At 38.3% G+C, this 17278-nt stretch overlaps 1 protein-coding gene across 1 annotated transcript in view; it reads left to right on the forward strand.

The window, feature by feature from the left end:
- The first annotated feature begins 1106 nt into the window (after window positions 1-1106).
- LOC107554648 (neuroligin-3-like) overlaps window positions 1107-17278 on the forward strand; it is a 196718-nt gene continuing 180546 nt past the window's right edge. Inside the window, exon 1 of the mRNA XM_016237232.1 lies at window positions 1107-1723. Within this exon, the coding sequence (XP_016092718.1) occupies window positions 1255-1723 (469 nt within the window). The 5' untranslated portion in view covers window positions 1107-1254. The remainder of the gene's footprint in view (window positions 1724-17278) is intronic.

Genomic DNA, 17278 nt, shown 5'->3' on the forward strand with positions numbered 1-17278 from the left:
CATGGTACCAAAATAGTTTATTGTACAAAAGAAATAAAATGACCTTAAAAATCAAACGTTTAAATGCATAAATATTACTAAGAGCACTATCAGCTTAACAGTAACAAGTCCATTGCCTAGTAATTAGTTCAAGATTTTCTTTGTTGTTTAAATATTTGGTTGGCACAAATGTAGTCTGGGTTTTATTTTTCTATACCTTGCATAGATTTGTTTCTGGAACTTGAAGATGAGAGAATGTCACAGTCTGGCTGCGTCCGAAAACTTAGGCAGCTGACTTGTTGCCTCGCTGCCTTATCAGGCAATGACTTTAGAGGCAGCGTTTGTACGAAGAAGGTACCTCACAAAACTGATTTCAGACAGACTTCTGCGGCAGCATAACGGTTTAATAAAATACAACAAAAGAGAGAGAGCTAAGCAAATATTTAATTTCTAAAATGCAAATTTCTCCCTAGTAAAGAAAATGTATTGTAATTTATACACAAACTAACCACCAGCCACCAATTTCACTTTTTAGCTCACATAATCAAAAGCACAGGATATCATAGGCAGTGAAGGACACATCTATATCTGAGATGGTATCTCAGTTGATAGGATGTGACACGATCATTGGATTGATGTGTCTTGTTACCTTCAGATTTCAGACGCAGCCACTTTCCATGATCGCATCTGCCTAATTTAGCTACCGGCTAATTTTAACCAAATAACTGATGAACCAAAATACTGTCGAGTTTAATTGAACACACATGCTTTGACATCAGTGGGGTGCAGTTACTATTTTGCTATCCTAACTATGCAGAATTAAATGGTTAGTTGCATTTTATGTTTATCCTTTACAATCTTATCAGTTATGATCCGCCATTTGTGAACCACCCAGTTTCTGGAGAGTGTCGGGATGTTTAAATCAACCTGCAGTAGAGCTTTTATTTGCATGAGTTGTGCAGGCCTTTGGATGCATTAAGAGCACTGTCATATTTATGTGTTCAGTTCTATGTGCATAAAGGAAAAAAAAAAACAATTTCCCATTTAAAATGTTCCTGTCTTCTTTTTTTTTCCTGCAGGAAAGAGGATCTGATGAGAATACTGTACAGCGAATGAGGATTCTTCCGGAGAGGAACGGAGCGGCGCTTGTATGTGTTTTTCTTCAATGACAGGAGTAATCCGGCTGAGTTTGAGGGTCTAAAGGCAGGAGACACTTGCTGGAGGAGTTTCTCGGCGTACATCGGCACCAAGCAGCAGCGGCCATTTTCACGGACCATGTGGTTAGCGGTGTGCAAAAACCGTCTCGTTTTGCACCAGCAGGACAGCTGCAGTGGCAGGGCTCACAATGTGTCTCTGTGGATATGGATTTTTTGTTGGTGTGTGACGCTCGTCAGGGGTCAAAGCTACCACCCCACCGTGAATACGCAGTATGGGAAATTACGAGGTGCACGGGTTCCTCTGCCCAGCGAGATCCTGGGACCAGTGGACCAGTACCTTGGCGTGCCATACGCTGCCCCACCGGTGGGGGAGAAACGCTTCCTTCCCCCTGAGCCGCCCCTGTCTTGGTCGGGGATCAAGAACGCCACTCATTTCGCACCGGTGTGCCCGCAAAACATTCACAACGCCGTTCCGGAGATCATGATGCCAATCTGGTTCACCTTTAACTTGGATATAGTTGCCACTTACATTCAAGATCAAAACGAGGATTGTTTGTATCTAAACATCTATGTTCCAACAGAGGATGGTGAGTGTGTCGGGTATAACAAAGAAAAAATAGCATCTCTCTATTACATTCTGTCACTTCCTGTGTTGTGTTTGAAGCATGAGTTGTTGTCCGGCGCATGCTGTGTCTGTGTTCATTATTTCCATTCCTCATCCTGACTTGATCTGCCATGAAGTCTTTCCATCAACTCTTCCCTTCCATGCCACTGTTACGGGTTCCTCTTTTGTGTTGTTCAAGAGAGCAAACCAAAAAGAAAGAAAGAAAGAAAGCTAGAAGAAAGTAATAATTTTAATGTAAGAGCTCAGATTCTAATCTGACATGAAGTTTGGATGTAATGATCTTGGTGCACCTCCCTCTCCTCACTGTCTTGACTGTTCTGGGGGATTAGCGATCCGAGATTAGCTTGCTTGATGCCAGAATGAGCCTTTTGTAGAGTTGCAAAAATGTTCTGGAACACAAGAGGCTTGTGGCATCCGTCCTAACCATATAAGACCCTTTACTGTCCCACTTTTTTCTGTTAACGTTCGAAACCCATCTTGAGAAACTTAAAGGGTTAGTTCACCCAAAAATGAAAATTAGCCCATAAATTACTCACCCTCAAGTCATCCTAGGTGTATATGACTTTCTTCTTTCAGACGAATCCAGTCGGAGTTATATTAAAAATTGTCTTTGATCTTCCACGCTGTTTAATGGCAGTCAGTGGGTGTTGCAGTGCTTCAGTCCAAAATAAGTGGGGGAAAAAAGCCATCCATAATAAAAAGTGCCTCACACGGCTCCGGGGGGTGAACAAAGTCCTCCTGTAGCGAATTGATGCGTTTTTGTAAGAACAATATCCATATTCAAAACGTAATAATCACTTTAATGTAGCTTGCGCCAACAGTTGTACACGAAAGCAGCTCCGGGAGGATGACGTATGAGGTTAGCTTTGCGCATGCACCACTCAGAAGCGCAGGGGAGAGATCAAAACAAAACAACGGTCACTTATTAGAAGTACAAAACGAGGATTTGTAAAGAAGAATGTCGGATAATTTGGATATAAGCCAAGAGGAGACTGGTTTTCCTTTGCTCTTGTTAACAAACGTTGGTTTTCCCGAGACACACCGGCACAACGCTGAACTCATACGTCATCAGCCCGGAGCTGCTTCCGTGTACAACTGTTGGCGCAAGCTACATTAAAGTGATTATTATGTTTTGAATATGTATATTTTTCTTACAAAAATGCATTGATTCGCTACGTGAGGCCTTTGTTCACCCTCCGGAGCCGTGTGAGACACTTTTTTTTATGGATGGGCGATTTTTATTTAACTTCTTTTGGACTGATGCATGCAACACCCGCTGAGTGGCATTAAAATATCACCCCAGCAGAAAGAGCCTCTTACAAACTCATACAGATTTGAAAGCAAAAAGTGCTAGCTCTGTTCCAAAACCTAGTGAGCTGCCTTCTAAAGACTCTTGCATGCTAGAGTAAGCTAGAAGACTTTGAAGGAAAACAGAGACTTTGATGCTCGGAATGCATACAATTCCTTATGAAGGCATGGAAAGAGCAATATCAATTTAAAATAAAGTGGACGGGTGCAGAAAAACAATATTTTACTTGAAATTATCATTGGTCAATCGATGCCAGTGTCACAGTATGTCACAGCAAAGATTTTGTTTTTAAGTTGTTTAAAATTAGCATTTGCAGATTTCACCTCAGCTCCAAGATAAAATTCTCAAAATAGATGTTCTCAATCGGTACTAGCTGTAGTACCAAGTATCATTTGTGTTTCCATCGCTACCTGTTACCAGCTAATTTTTTATTATTGTTTTGTATCCAAGCAAAACAGAACTCTTAAAATATAACGATTACAGCATCTCTCAAAAAGTGGGGGGGATAAAAAATGGCTGACATTTCTAAAAATGGTTTACACAACCCCTGTTCCTTACTGAAATGCAGCCTCACAAGTGACTGATTTGGAACCTTCTACTATAAGCACACAAATGATGCTCCGCACATGAAGCTCATGGGGGACTTGGCAATTGATTTCAATTGAGTTTAACATTTTCAAGTTGCTAAGCTAATGACACAGTACTTTATTAAGTAAAATAAGGCCTAGTAGACACAAATATTGGACTGTTAAGGATATATTCATTGTTGAATTTTAATTTAGGCATAATTAGATAGCCAATAAGCCAGCATAATGTTATTGCCAGCAGGCCTCTGCTGCATGCAGTAAAATGCTGTCTAGGTAGGGCACTATAATTTGGAACAGACCTAATTGTCTAATCGAAAGCTACCTAAGCTATTTGGTGTTGAAATTCGTCTTAAGTCATAAATCCAAAAAGGACTTAAAGGTTGTAGAGCACACTTACAGCAATTCTCTGCATCTGTTCTCAAAGCATATTTGGTGCATTGTGCAACAGAGCCGTGCATTTCTCATGCAAAACCTGGAGTGATGCAGGGGTTGCGATAAGGAAGAGTTTATTTTGTGCTTGTAAAGGGTCTTATATAGCAGTGCATGTGAAACTAGGCTTCCTGTGTTCCAGGGTGCAGCAAATCAATTCCACCTTTTTGGGAATATTTTCTGCCCGAAGGACAAAACACCCCAGCTAACATTCTGGACAGGTTCTCTTTGTTGTTCTTGTGGGGAGGGGGAGTGACGTTGTTGCATGTTCTCCTCAAACGTTTCTTCCAGAGCCTTCTGTTATTTTGTAGTCTTTTATTCATTTTACAGTCAAAAGAATATCCAAGGAATGTGCCAGAAAACCCAACAAGAAAATATGTAAAAAAGGAGGTATGTAAGCAAGCCAACATTGGAGCAATATACAGAGAAGTGAGCGACTGGTACGTCCTCTCTCGTACCAACGGGATTTCTCCGTCAACTACAGAGTTTTGTGCGCAGAGCAACATTAAAAATGCCTGTATATTTCTTTCAACATTTTTTTGTGTGTGTGTGAAAATGTGCTATTTCAAATTGCTATACAGTGTGTATGTAGACATTGTCCAGTTATACTGGTGTACATAAGTCATTCTGGAGTCATTCTCATGAAACGGTGCCATTTGTGTTTGTATTTATCAATTTATTTACTTACTTATTTATATATTTTTGTCATTTCATTTGAAAAGGTTAATGGTATTTAAAAAATATTTTGTTACCTAATTCTGGCACACAAAAATGTGAATAACTAGTTATAATTATTTTAAAAATATGTTTGGTTTTCACATGTTCAACCCTGTTACATTCAACAACTTTAAAAATGCCACAGGTTGATGATCAGTGCAAAAAAAAAAAAAATTATAATAATAATAGTAATCACTTTTGACTTTTTTGACAATCATATGACGTTTTTGACCATGGAAAGTTCATACTATTATATTTAAATGGGCAAGCATCTTAGCAGAACATGGTTGAATAGAAAGTTAAAATTAAACATTAACATTTAATTCAATTGATTCTAGATATTATATGATAATAAATTATTCATAGATTGATTCACAATTTATTATTATTATTATACGATAAGTACAACACAAAATGTATATGTAATTTCGATGAATGAACATACAAATTGGCAGATTTTTTTGTGTATTTTTTTTAATACTAAAAAAAATATTTTTTTTGTTGCATTACACATGCAGAGTTAAGAGCTACAGAGTTAAGTCTCCAAAAAAATCAATTACTTTGACTTATTACTGTTAATGATACAGTATCTGTAGTAAGTCACTGGAACAATGATACCGTTTTCTGACAATGACCTACATTATATACTCAGTGCTGAACTCTTGTTTTAATTGACAGCACATCCAGTTTATTGAGCATTATGTCACTGATGTCATAACACAAAACATCATACAGTAAGATATGAGCCACTGGTGTCATACAGCTTGATATGTGTCAGAACATGTAATATCTTATGACATGAGTGATCGTGAGTGTTCCTGCAGTCACAATATGGAGTCTGTCATTACAGAAACTTCTGCACCAATGTCAAAATCAAGGCATTGTTTTAAACCGCCATAGTTACAACTAATGTAACGTGTTTAGACTAGCATATATACACCTCGAAGAAAACAAGTTAGGATTCCGTCGAGTCTTTGAACGCTACATGAAATAGTGTTTCACTTTATTTTTATATAGTTAGATGCAGGTTTTTATAGGAATAAAAACAATGCTTCTGAGAAAGCAAAAGGTTAATTGATTATGGCATTCAGAAAGCTGTTTTGTCAACACATCTCCTATAATTATGCATTAATAATTATAACCTTAAAAATACCAATATCAAACATACAATGAATGAATTGTATGAGTAAACATTTGCACTCAGTAAACAGTATTAATAATGACTTGACACAACTGAATTTGGCAATACATTCTTGTTGGAATTTATTGAATTTCATTAAAGAATGTTAAATTCAAAACAACTTGAGCTGTATAGGCAGCATCTGTGACTCGCTGTCAGTAAGCACAAAATAATTTAGACTCCAAATTTTTTTTATATATATACAGTATATATATATATATATATATATATATATATATATATATATATATATAAAACCTGAAAAATGAGTCTAAATTATTTTCATATCACAGATGATGTCTTGCTTGGCACTGGTAGTTTTATTACATTTCTTAACGTTAGCATTTTGAGGAGATTCGTTCTCAATACAGGGATGTTTATTAAAGCAACGCAACCTTCTCTAACCACTCAATTTGCATTTTTTAAGAAAACAAATTAACTTTATATTGTCTATGCATGTTTATATATGTGTATATATATATATATATATATATATATAATGGAACTGAGATGTTCCTCACAAAATATTTGCTCACTGGGACCCAAAACTATTGAATAACAAGCAGCTGGAGAAAACACACACACACACAAAGTTTTTTTTTTACTTCAAGAGATCAATGTTTTATATATATATATTAATATAACTATATAATATAACTGAAAATAAAAACATGTTCAACACATAAAATATAAAAACCTTTAAGGTGCCCTCATAATATTTTTTGTTTATGTTGCACTGCTCGATAAGCATTTTCCATAACAAATTCAACCGATGTAGAAATGCACTAGAAATACACAGTAACCCATTATTTATTTATTACACAAGCAAATTTTTCTCAGAACATCTTTGATCAGTTACAAAGATAAAGCAAGTGGTATTCACTTATGAAAAGAAAAAATAGATACATAAAAATAAATAAAATACTGGAAAATATAATAAATAATATAATAATAATAATAATAATTATATACAGCATCTCACAGAAGTGAGTACACCCCTCACATTTTTGTAAATATTTTATTATATGTTTTCATGTGACAACACTGAAGAAATTACACTTTGCTACAATGTAAAGTAGTGAGTGTACAGCTTGTATAACAGTGTAAATTTGCTGTCCCCTCAAAATAACTCAACACACAGCCATTAATGTCTAAACCGCTGGCCACAAAAGTGAGTACACCCCTAAGTGAAAATGTCCAAATTGGGCCCAAATTGTCAATATTTTGTGCGCCTACCATTATTTTCCAGCACTGCCTTAACCCTCTTGGGCATGGAGTTCACCAGAGCTTCACAGGTTGCCACTGGAGTCCTCTTTCACTCCTCCATGACGACATCACGGAGATGGTGGATGTTAGAGACCTTGCGCTCCTCTGTGTGTTGAGTTATTTTGAGGGGACAGCAAATTTACACTATTATACAAGCTGTACACTCACTACTTTACATTGTAGCAAAGTGTCATTTTTTCAGTGTTGTCACATGAAAAGATATAATAAAATATTTACAAAAATGTGAGGGGTGTACTCACTTCTGTGAGATACTGTATATATATATATATATATGTGTAATTAAATGTATCACTGAATGTGAATTATGACAGACAAGTAAATATATTGTTAATTATTTGTAAATATATGAAAAGTGGCAATTCCTTATGTATTAGTCAATATATTGTAATATATTAACACAATATATTGTTCTGTATATTTTCAATAGCATTAAATAATTTAATATATTGATTGTTAATAAGGAAATATATTTTCTTTGTGTAAGGCTTCAGCTGGTCATGTGATCTCAACATGGCTGCCCTCAAGAGTGACATACACTGGAGATTTCATCTTCATTTTAAACAAAAAGGTTTTATTGTTTTGTTTTTTTTAGGTGTAAAAGCTTACAAAAACAGCCAAATAACATGCAATATCTGTCACATTTGTAGAAAGGGTGTCTGAAAAATAATGGCATTGTGTTGCACATGAGTTTACGGCAGTATGTTCCCTGGAAATCTTCTTGAATCAGAGAATTGAGACAGGCAGCACAAAACACGCTACCTTCGCAGGCTCCCGTGATCATGTTATGAGAAAAGTAAATAACAGCTAAGCATCAAAACCAATGTATTTACACAGCAGCAGCTGCTGCTGAACTATTAACAACGGCGTTCAGGGAAAAACTACAGTTTGGAACAAATTTGCAGTGAGTTTGCACTGTCGGTTAAATTATCTATGTGGTGTGAGCGAAAGTCTTAGGGGATGAACCCCTCCCAAGAGGAGCTGTCTGTCTGTATATGGGTCAGGAACAAGAGCAGCTAGCATTTATTTCCTTTACTAGATGCTTAATATACATAGATTTGCTGAATCTACAAATATTATCGCTGATGGCTTAAATTCAAATGAAAGAAACCCATCTGAATGCAATTTTTGTTTTTAGTAAAACGATCAGCTGCATTAAATGGTGGTGTTGTGAGAGTTTCTATTTCAATACTTAAGCCTCTAGACATTTATAATTGTAATGAACTGTTTGCATTTTCACAGGGCTATGCCTTGATTATCTTAATAGCACATCATATATATTAACATAACGGCGATTGAAGTTTAGAACTTGGCAAACACAACATAAAACATTTGCATAGAAAGCATGATTCCGAACTCCAAAATTAGGGTTTTTGTTTTTAGAGTGCAATCTTTTTGATCACACCAAAAAATAACCTATTGGTCTCAACGTGCAGCAACATGAAATCTTATGTAAATTCCAGCATATTTGCATAACATAAAATCATCAGTAAGTGTTGCCAGGCAACAGTATGCTTGTGCTCTAAGAGCCTGTTGATGGTCTATCCACTCTATCGAGCTGTTTCAATTCAATTTGCCCTAGGGATTTACAAAAGAAAAATGTATCAAGACATTATGTTAGGTAGAAAAGCTGAAAATGTGACAGAATGGAGGTACTTTCAGGTTGAATGACACACACACACACACACACACACATGAAAGGTGTTACAGTGAGTGAACACATTAAAGATGTTGTAGTCATTCTTCTGAAGAACATTAGCATTAGGCTGATTTGGCAAGAGCTTTTGAGGGAACAGTAAATAAAATCTTTATTCGTCATTTGTTTTAAAGTTATTTTCTAATACCATAACACTGATCCATTTACATATCATGAAATTGCCTTTTCACTGCAGTATTTTTATTTATTTATTTATTTTGTTTTGTCACATCAGGAGTATTTTTGTGGCCGATGAATGATCTTCAGAGCTTGTGCAGTCAGAGACACATTTGTATTTTTCACAAAATACATTAAAATCCATTTACTTCCATAATGTGACATATGTATTTCCAAGTGATTCAGCACGTTCAGTGAGTTGTGGGGCTGGCCTTTTTTTCTTTTTTTTTTGGTAATGCAGTGCACCAAGCATTCACTGTAAGACCAGGTCCAATTTACCTTAAATCAGTGGTTCTACTATTGTTAAATTATTGAAAATGGGTCACATGGCTGTTCTGAACGGGAGGGGGAGAAAGTTGCTAAATGTCAATAACAAAATGCGAATATCCGGATAATTGGGAACGACAAACAAACAAACAAATAGGCTTATGAACTTTCAAAAGGAGACTGTGCATCCATTCAGATCCATCAAATGGTATTTTAGCACAAATTCATCTGTCACTTGGTAGGAACTAGTTGGATTAGACAGATTCCAACATTGACAGGTTGTGTGACATATCGTCATCCTTGAAAACTGATATAAAAATAAATAACTTAAATTAAAATTAAATAAAAAAATTTAACTTGAAAATAGTCCTCAGCACGCTCCCTGTGCAAGCAGGTGGTCACGTTGGTTATATTGACGGAAGTTAGCCTATTTTCAGGCGCTGCGTAATATCATTGCGCCTGCTGCACCCATGGTACAGCAGCAAAGTTCCTTGATTATTACGCCAGAATGAGAGTATAGTTCCTAGCCATATCGGCCTAGAAAATCCCAACTTTTCATTTTCCGTCGGTCTTAGTACACGATGTAACTACAGAAGAGTCAAGTTTTAAATAGGAAAAATATAGAAACTCTTTGGTCATTTTTGAGCGAGATGCTAACGGTCTAATCAGATTCAATGATCTATGCTAAGCTACGGCTAAAAGTACTACTGCCAGACCTGGAGATCGGCTGAATGGATTAGAAAATGGTAAAACTAAACTGTTTAACTCTAGGGGAGTTGAAAAATGAGCCTATTTTCAAAAATAGTGGTGTAACGAGGGAGGCGGGGAGGGTTGGAGGGCCAGGTCCATGAGGAAGGAGAGGAACAGGGGACTGAGACAGAGCCGGCGGAGCGGAGAGCCAAGGTGGAGTCATCGGAGCAGAGAGCCAGGGCGAAGCCATAACTCTAGGGGAGTTGAAAAATGAGCCTATTTTCAAAAATAGTGGTGTAACGAGGGAGGCGTGACGACAAAGTGGGGATCCAAATTCAAGGCTTTAATAAGAGCGTAGTCAAACAGGCGTGGTCAACAACAGCAAACAACGATGGCAGTGACAAGGCAAAAGAGTAATCCAGATAATCAGTGCAATGGTCAGGGCAGGCAGCAAAACAATCATAAACAAGAAAACAGTCCAGGGATTAACACGAAGGCAAGGAAACAGAGAAACACAGAAACCACGGAAGAGAGAGGAACAGGGGACTGAGACAGAGCCGGCGGAGCGGAGAGCCAAGGTGGAGTCATCGGAGCAGAGAGCCAGGGCGAAGCCAGCGGAGCAGTAAGCCAAGGCAGAACCAGTGGAACAGAGAGCCAGGGCAGAGCCGGCAGAGGAGAGAGCCAGGGCATGGCATTGAGCCAGGGCATAGCCGACAGGGCAGGCAGCCAGGGCAGAGCTGAAGACCACCAGAGAAGAGCTAAGGACCACCATGGCTGAGCAGGCAGAGCAGAAGACCACCAGGGCGGAGCTGATGGTGCAGGATACCACTAAGGCGGATCAGGCAGAACTGGAACATAGAGCACAGAGAGGTTAACAATGGCCTCAGCAGCCGTAACAAGACTGGCAGACAGTTCAGAAATGGCATCTTTTGCCATAACAGGGTGAGCAGAGAGTTCAGGGGCAGTCTTTTTGACCGTGGCTGGAATGTCATAGAATTCAGAAACGACCTCCTTGGTCGGAACAGGACAGACTAAGAGTTCAGAAACGGCCTTCTTAGCCGTAACAGGATAGGCAGAGAATTCACAGACGGCCTCCATAGCCATGATAGGACAGAGTGAGGCTTCTGAAACAGCCTTCTTAACCATAATAGGACAGGCAGAGGGTTCACAGACGGCCTCCATAGCCATGATAGGACAGACTGAGGCTTCAGAAACAGCCTTCTTAGCCATAATAGGACAGGCAGAGAGTTCACAGATGGCCTCCATAGCCATGATAGGACAGACTGAGGGTTCAGAAATAGCTTTCTTAGCCATAATAGGACAGGCAGAGAGTTTACAGATGGCCTCCATAGCCGTGACAGGACAGGCAGAGAGTTCACAGATGGCCTCCATAGCTGTGACAGGACAGGCAGAGAGTTTACAGATGACCTTCTTGGTTATGACAGGGCAAACAGAGAGTTCGGGAGGGGCCTCTTCGGCCGATTCGGAGCAGGATAAAAGTTCATAAGTGGCCTCCGTAGCCTTGACAGGACAGGCAGAGAGTTTACAGACGGCCTCCATAGCCATGACAGGACAGGCAGAGAGTTCACAAATGGCCTCCATAGGCGAGACTCAGGAATGGCGGCCATCTTGCAAAAAGTCTCTAGATTAGCAGCCATTTTGGGCAGAGACTCTGCTTCTCCCACAGTAAAAGGAGAGCCGCATAACAACAGCGCATAGTCCATACTGTCCCTCAAACTACCATTAAACTCCCTTCCAGGTAACAATGATTTAGTTGGTCCAAAATGGAACAAGTCCTTAAACAAAACTTCATCATAAAGCGGTACTTGATATGACAACTCACAGAACCGGTGAACATACTCCTCAGTAGATAAGCCTCCTTGACGAAGATGTAATAGCTGGTCTACTGGGTCCATGCTTGGGCTGGGTTGCTGAATAAAGCCGCTGGATCCAGCTGTGGCTGGTGATTCTGTAACGAGGGAGGCGTGACGACAAAGTGGGGATCCAAATGCAAGGCTTTAATAAGAGCGTAGTCAAACAGGCGTGGTCAACAACAGCAAACAACGATGGCAGTGGCAAGGCAAAAGAGTAATCCAGATAATCAGGCAATGGTCAGGGCAGGCAGCAAAACAATCATAAACAAGAAAACAATCCAGGGATCAAAACACGAAGGCAAGGAATCAGAGAAACACGGAAACTTAGAAACCACGGAAGAACTGTACAACATTCAATCACCAGCCATGACAGAGAGTGTGTGTGCTATTCTTATAGTCCTACTAATGTGAGACAGCTGTGAACTGATGATGAGATCTGATGAGAGACAGGTGATGCACTTGATGAGTCCGGGCAAAGGATTATGGGAAATGGAGTCCTGAGTGAATGGCAAGGTACAGAATGGAGTGCCCTCTAGAGGAGCTCATGGGCACTCCAGCTGGAGATCATGACAAGTGGAGTGTTCCTTTAATTTATGTTTGTTAATAATTAATTAACACAAGGGTCTTCAGTCTTTTTCAGATCAAGGACTACTGTAAAGCACGTCACAATATTTCACCAATGAAGTTCCATGACTGATCGGGGCTTGTGTGTCTACTGGGGAAAAAAAGTAATAATAATTTTAATGTAAAATATATGTGGAAATTGGCCTATAATTGACCTGGCCTATAATTGCTTGCCTATATAATAAACATAGTACCAAATTAATGTTGTTTATATACTTATAAATAAAGTTATCATTATTTATTTACAGGATTGTATATTTGTACATTACATATTTTATGTGGGAGAGACAACATTTAGCTGAACTATAGCTTCTTAATTGTAGCTTTGGCTGAGCTCAGACAATAATTGGTGGACCTCCTGCAGCAGGAACCACTGCAGACTCTATAGGGTCACAGACCCCCTGTTGAAGACCCCTGCATTAACTAATGCTAATTTATAAAAATGTTAAATGTTAAAATGTATTAGCATATGTAGAAATTAACATTAACCAAGATTAATGGCTGTAAAAGTGTTCATTTTTAGCTCATGTCAGCTATTGCAGTAACTAATATTAATGTATAAAGGATCTCTGTAAAACTGTTTCTCAAGAACAATTTTGAATTTACACATATTTTCCATTTTCTGTTTCATACATGCTGAATACTGAACATTATATACAGTATATACGTATATACAGTACCTGTATATATACATATATTCTAAAAACATGATCCTAGGAGGCACTTCTAATGAATTCTGTTGGCTAAACTTCAATGCAATCTTCAATGCATCTAGTTTTTATCTGTTTATATATTCAGTTTAAGAATTCCCTGAGATGAATCACGCTGTTAATAGAACGTTTAATGCCTAAAGGGTGTTTTTAAAGATTGCATTAATACCATTCCCCAAGTAAAGGGTCAATTATGTTTATTTGCTTCTATTAACATAATAGTCTAACGTTGGCTACACATTTCCTATGAAACACGCATGCATGACGAAATCTCTCAGGGAGCTGAGAGAATGGGCTCTGACAAATCACTTATTAAGAGAGAATTCCCGCTGTATTTTTGGCTTTGGTGCAGTTTAGTTGTTTGAGAGAAGGGAATTTGGTGGGATCAAATCAGAGAGGGGTTCAGGGGGGGGGGGGGGGGGGGGGGGGTTCCCACGAGAAAGACAAATTCACAATGAATCATATTCCAGCAGTCTGCCAACGTGATGGAAACTGCTAAGTGTTGGAATCTGAACTAGGCTCCGACTGAGCAATGACAGACAATAAAATGGCGTGGAAATCGCTTTTGGATAGCTCAACTTTACCAAGGTTTGAAATGTGTGCGTATGTACTAGCCGCAGGCTAAGTTGCATGGCAAACAGCAATGGCATAAATGTAGAAAGGGGTGGACGGAAGTTAAGGAAGAAAGGCACAAGGGAAGCGGATGTCCCCTCCGCTTGATAAGGAACGGCTCTTTTAAATGTGTGGCAGCCCATAGGCCTGGCGTGAGCGGAGTCTTGCCAGTGGCACTTCATTCAGTCCGACTTGAAATGCAAGACACAGCTCATCCAGGAAGTTTTTGTTGGGATCCCACACTGCTCACTGGCCCAGTATATCTGCCCGTTCAGAGCGCAGTGTCTTCCAAAAGCTTTTTGTTGTTAGTCCTTCTATAAAGGGCCGGTTATTCTTCCAAGGTCGAGCAGTAGCTGTTTTCGTGATCTATACGTCGCTGCTTCGTTTCATCTTAAGAGGCACGCCGAAAACAGAAGGTAAACAGAACGAATGTCTTCGACTGAAACAGCTGAGGATTTCAATGAAATATTTCAGCTGTCTTAATGTAATCATTGGTTTCCAGCCAGGTTTTAAGCATTCTTTGCAGTCACTCTTGGTTATTGCCGCAGCGGTTAACGCCAAGGACAGCTCATAATGCGCTCCTCTATTTATCCAGCACTTGTAATAAAAACAAAAGGCCTGTGATATAAAAGTCCTCTGGGCTACTAAAGCCCTGGTGTAAATTTTTGGCTGTCCTTTTTCTATGATTATAGTCTCCTTAACCTTTAAAGTTGACATCGAGTCAAAATTGGCCCTATTTACTTTCTTAATACATGTTCCTGGTTTGATTGTACGCAATTTATTAGTGTACAACAGTCTTCTGAAATAGCTTTCCTTTGGACAGGCATAAGCCACATAAGTGGGGAAAATTGCTATTTAGGCTATTGCAAATTATGCAATCTTTCTAAAAAGATGAGTTTATGGCAATAATAACAAATAAGAACCCTTCCTCACTCTCAAGGTATCTGATTTTGCTGCATATCAACATTTGGACTACTTAGGTGCTGATTTTTGGAATAAATTATTGCAATTACTTGGTTATGTTTAGGTTTAGCTGTTCAAATCTGACTATATCATATGTATATGTGCGTTAAAAAATGAAAAACTATACTATAACAAAAATAGATGAGTCCCACACACTGCTTTAGCTTGCAAACCATGTTTTCATCATGCAACTTTCATCCTGATGATAGTCCCATGACTGAAATGTTGTATTAAAATATGATTTGCAAGCTGTCATATTTTCATATATTTTTGTTAGATGATTTGCTTCTATTTATTCCAATGAACCTGCTTGTAGATTAACCAGGAGCTACGGAGGCAATTCATTTGCAAATGTAACTATAAAAGTATATTTTATTTCATAAATATTTTACATTTCTATAACTGTAAATACATAATAGTGCTTACATTTTAGATTATGTCAATACATAAAAATTTTATGTTTCAGCATCTATCCAAATGTACCAAAAATATGTTTCTGTAACTGTAAATGTTATTTATGTATGAATGGTTACATATAAACAAAGAGACCAGGCTGGTTTAGTATTGTTGACGAATGGTTAGGTTTAGGGGTCATGGACACAGATGGTAGCAAACAGGTTTTGTAGTCACAGGCCAGCTGAGCAACTGCCACTGAGATGAATGGGAATGCTAACGGATAGCGTTCTACAGGTATTATTCATATTAATTAATTCATATGACCTGGTCTGTTCTGGTACAAGACGCCAGTTTTCACCAGCCTGTCAATTCCCGATTGATAAAATAAGTTCCCACTCTGCATTTTAATCATGGTGCACTTGGAAATACTGAAGTAAGATGGGCTCTCAGTCAATCTTTCACCTAGGAATGATACTGAAATCTGTATACGTCACATTGAAATTCATTTCCAGAAGTAACAAAGATAAAATTCTATGACAAATGCTGTGGAATGAGAGAGAGAGAATCCTAAACAGAGAAGGCGAGGAAGACCACAGGAGGATTTGAGACAGACAGTAAAGTGAATACCATCTCGGACTGTTAGAATTCAACATTTCGCCAATAGGTCCCTTGCCACACTGTGACCTTTCCGATATGTAAATCTGGGCTCAATCCATTGTCACTTTGACCCTCTTCTCCAGCTTTTCAGAATGGGATGCACTTTACGTTCAGTGAGCTCTTTACACTGACGCATAGGTCACAGAGGATGTATTAGCTCACTGTAAAAACACAAGTGTATGAAAACAGTGATAGGCTGCCGTCCTCTGAGGCTCATATTATATAAAGTGCTATAGGGCTGGGAATCTTACTCGGAACCGGTTCCATTTTAAACAAATTATTTTCATGGCATTCATTTCCGTCAACGGTTCTTGAACATTCATGTTTTAATGCTGATACAGATGAAACACATTACTGAAAGGGTGGTGCTACGGCAAGCAATACGGTGTTTTAGCTGAAAAGTGAATGCAATGAAATGTCAAAGTGAATAGAATACTGAAATTTCGGTAACACTTTAGTTTAGGGAACAATTCTCACTATTAACTAGTTGCTTATTGGTATGCATATGACTAGCTTATTGGATGTTGATTAGTACTTATAAAGCACATATTAATGTCTGATTCTGCATGACCATATTTTGGATCCCTTAATCTGACCACATACCTAAACTTAATAACTACCTACTATTAATAAGCAGCTAATTAGCAGTTTACTGAATAAAGTGTGACCAATATTTTTTATGAAATGGTCAAACCAAACTAATGTAATCAGTTTGAATCAGTCTGTGACTAACTAGACTATTTTACTAAAAATATTGAAATATAATTACAAAACAATATTCAAAGTATATAAAAAGACATTGTTTTTGGAATCGCTAAGTACGGTGGCCCAGTAGCACACAACGCAGCGCAATTAAAAAAGCAAACATAAGCTCACAACACAACGAAATTAAGCCACAACACAACGGAAATTTTCCCGACCACTAGGGAGCAGTGTTGACAGTTAAACACCGATATTTCCTCTAGACGCCACAAGAAATTTTCAGTGATCTTAATATGTGTAATCGATTTTTAAATGAACGACATGTTTTTACTGAATGTTTTGATATCCTGGTAATGTATCGATTTATGAATCGAGCAGAAAATAAATCAATATTATTTTAAATTTGGACAGTTTACCTCAGTGGTTGGGAGCATTTCCGTTGTGTTGTGGCTTAATTTCGTTGTGTTGTGAGTTTATGTTTGCTTTTTTAATTTCGTTGTGTTGTGCAATACTGGGCCACCGTAGTTAAGGAACCGGCATTATTATTAAATCCCAATTATCCGGAAAATTACCATTCCTAGGGCTAAATTATATCAATCAAATGAATGCAGCATTGACCTTTAAATGTAAAATATGAATTGCC

This window comes from Sinocyclocheilus grahami, unplaced genomic scaffold, assembly GCF_001515645.1.
Source record: "Sinocyclocheilus grahami isolate Dianchi unplaced genomic scaffold, SAMN03320097.WGS_v1.1 scaffold509.1, whole genome shotgun sequence".
Classification (NCBI taxonomy): Eukaryota; Metazoa; Chordata; class Actinopteri; order Cypriniformes; family Cyprinidae; genus Sinocyclocheilus; species Sinocyclocheilus grahami.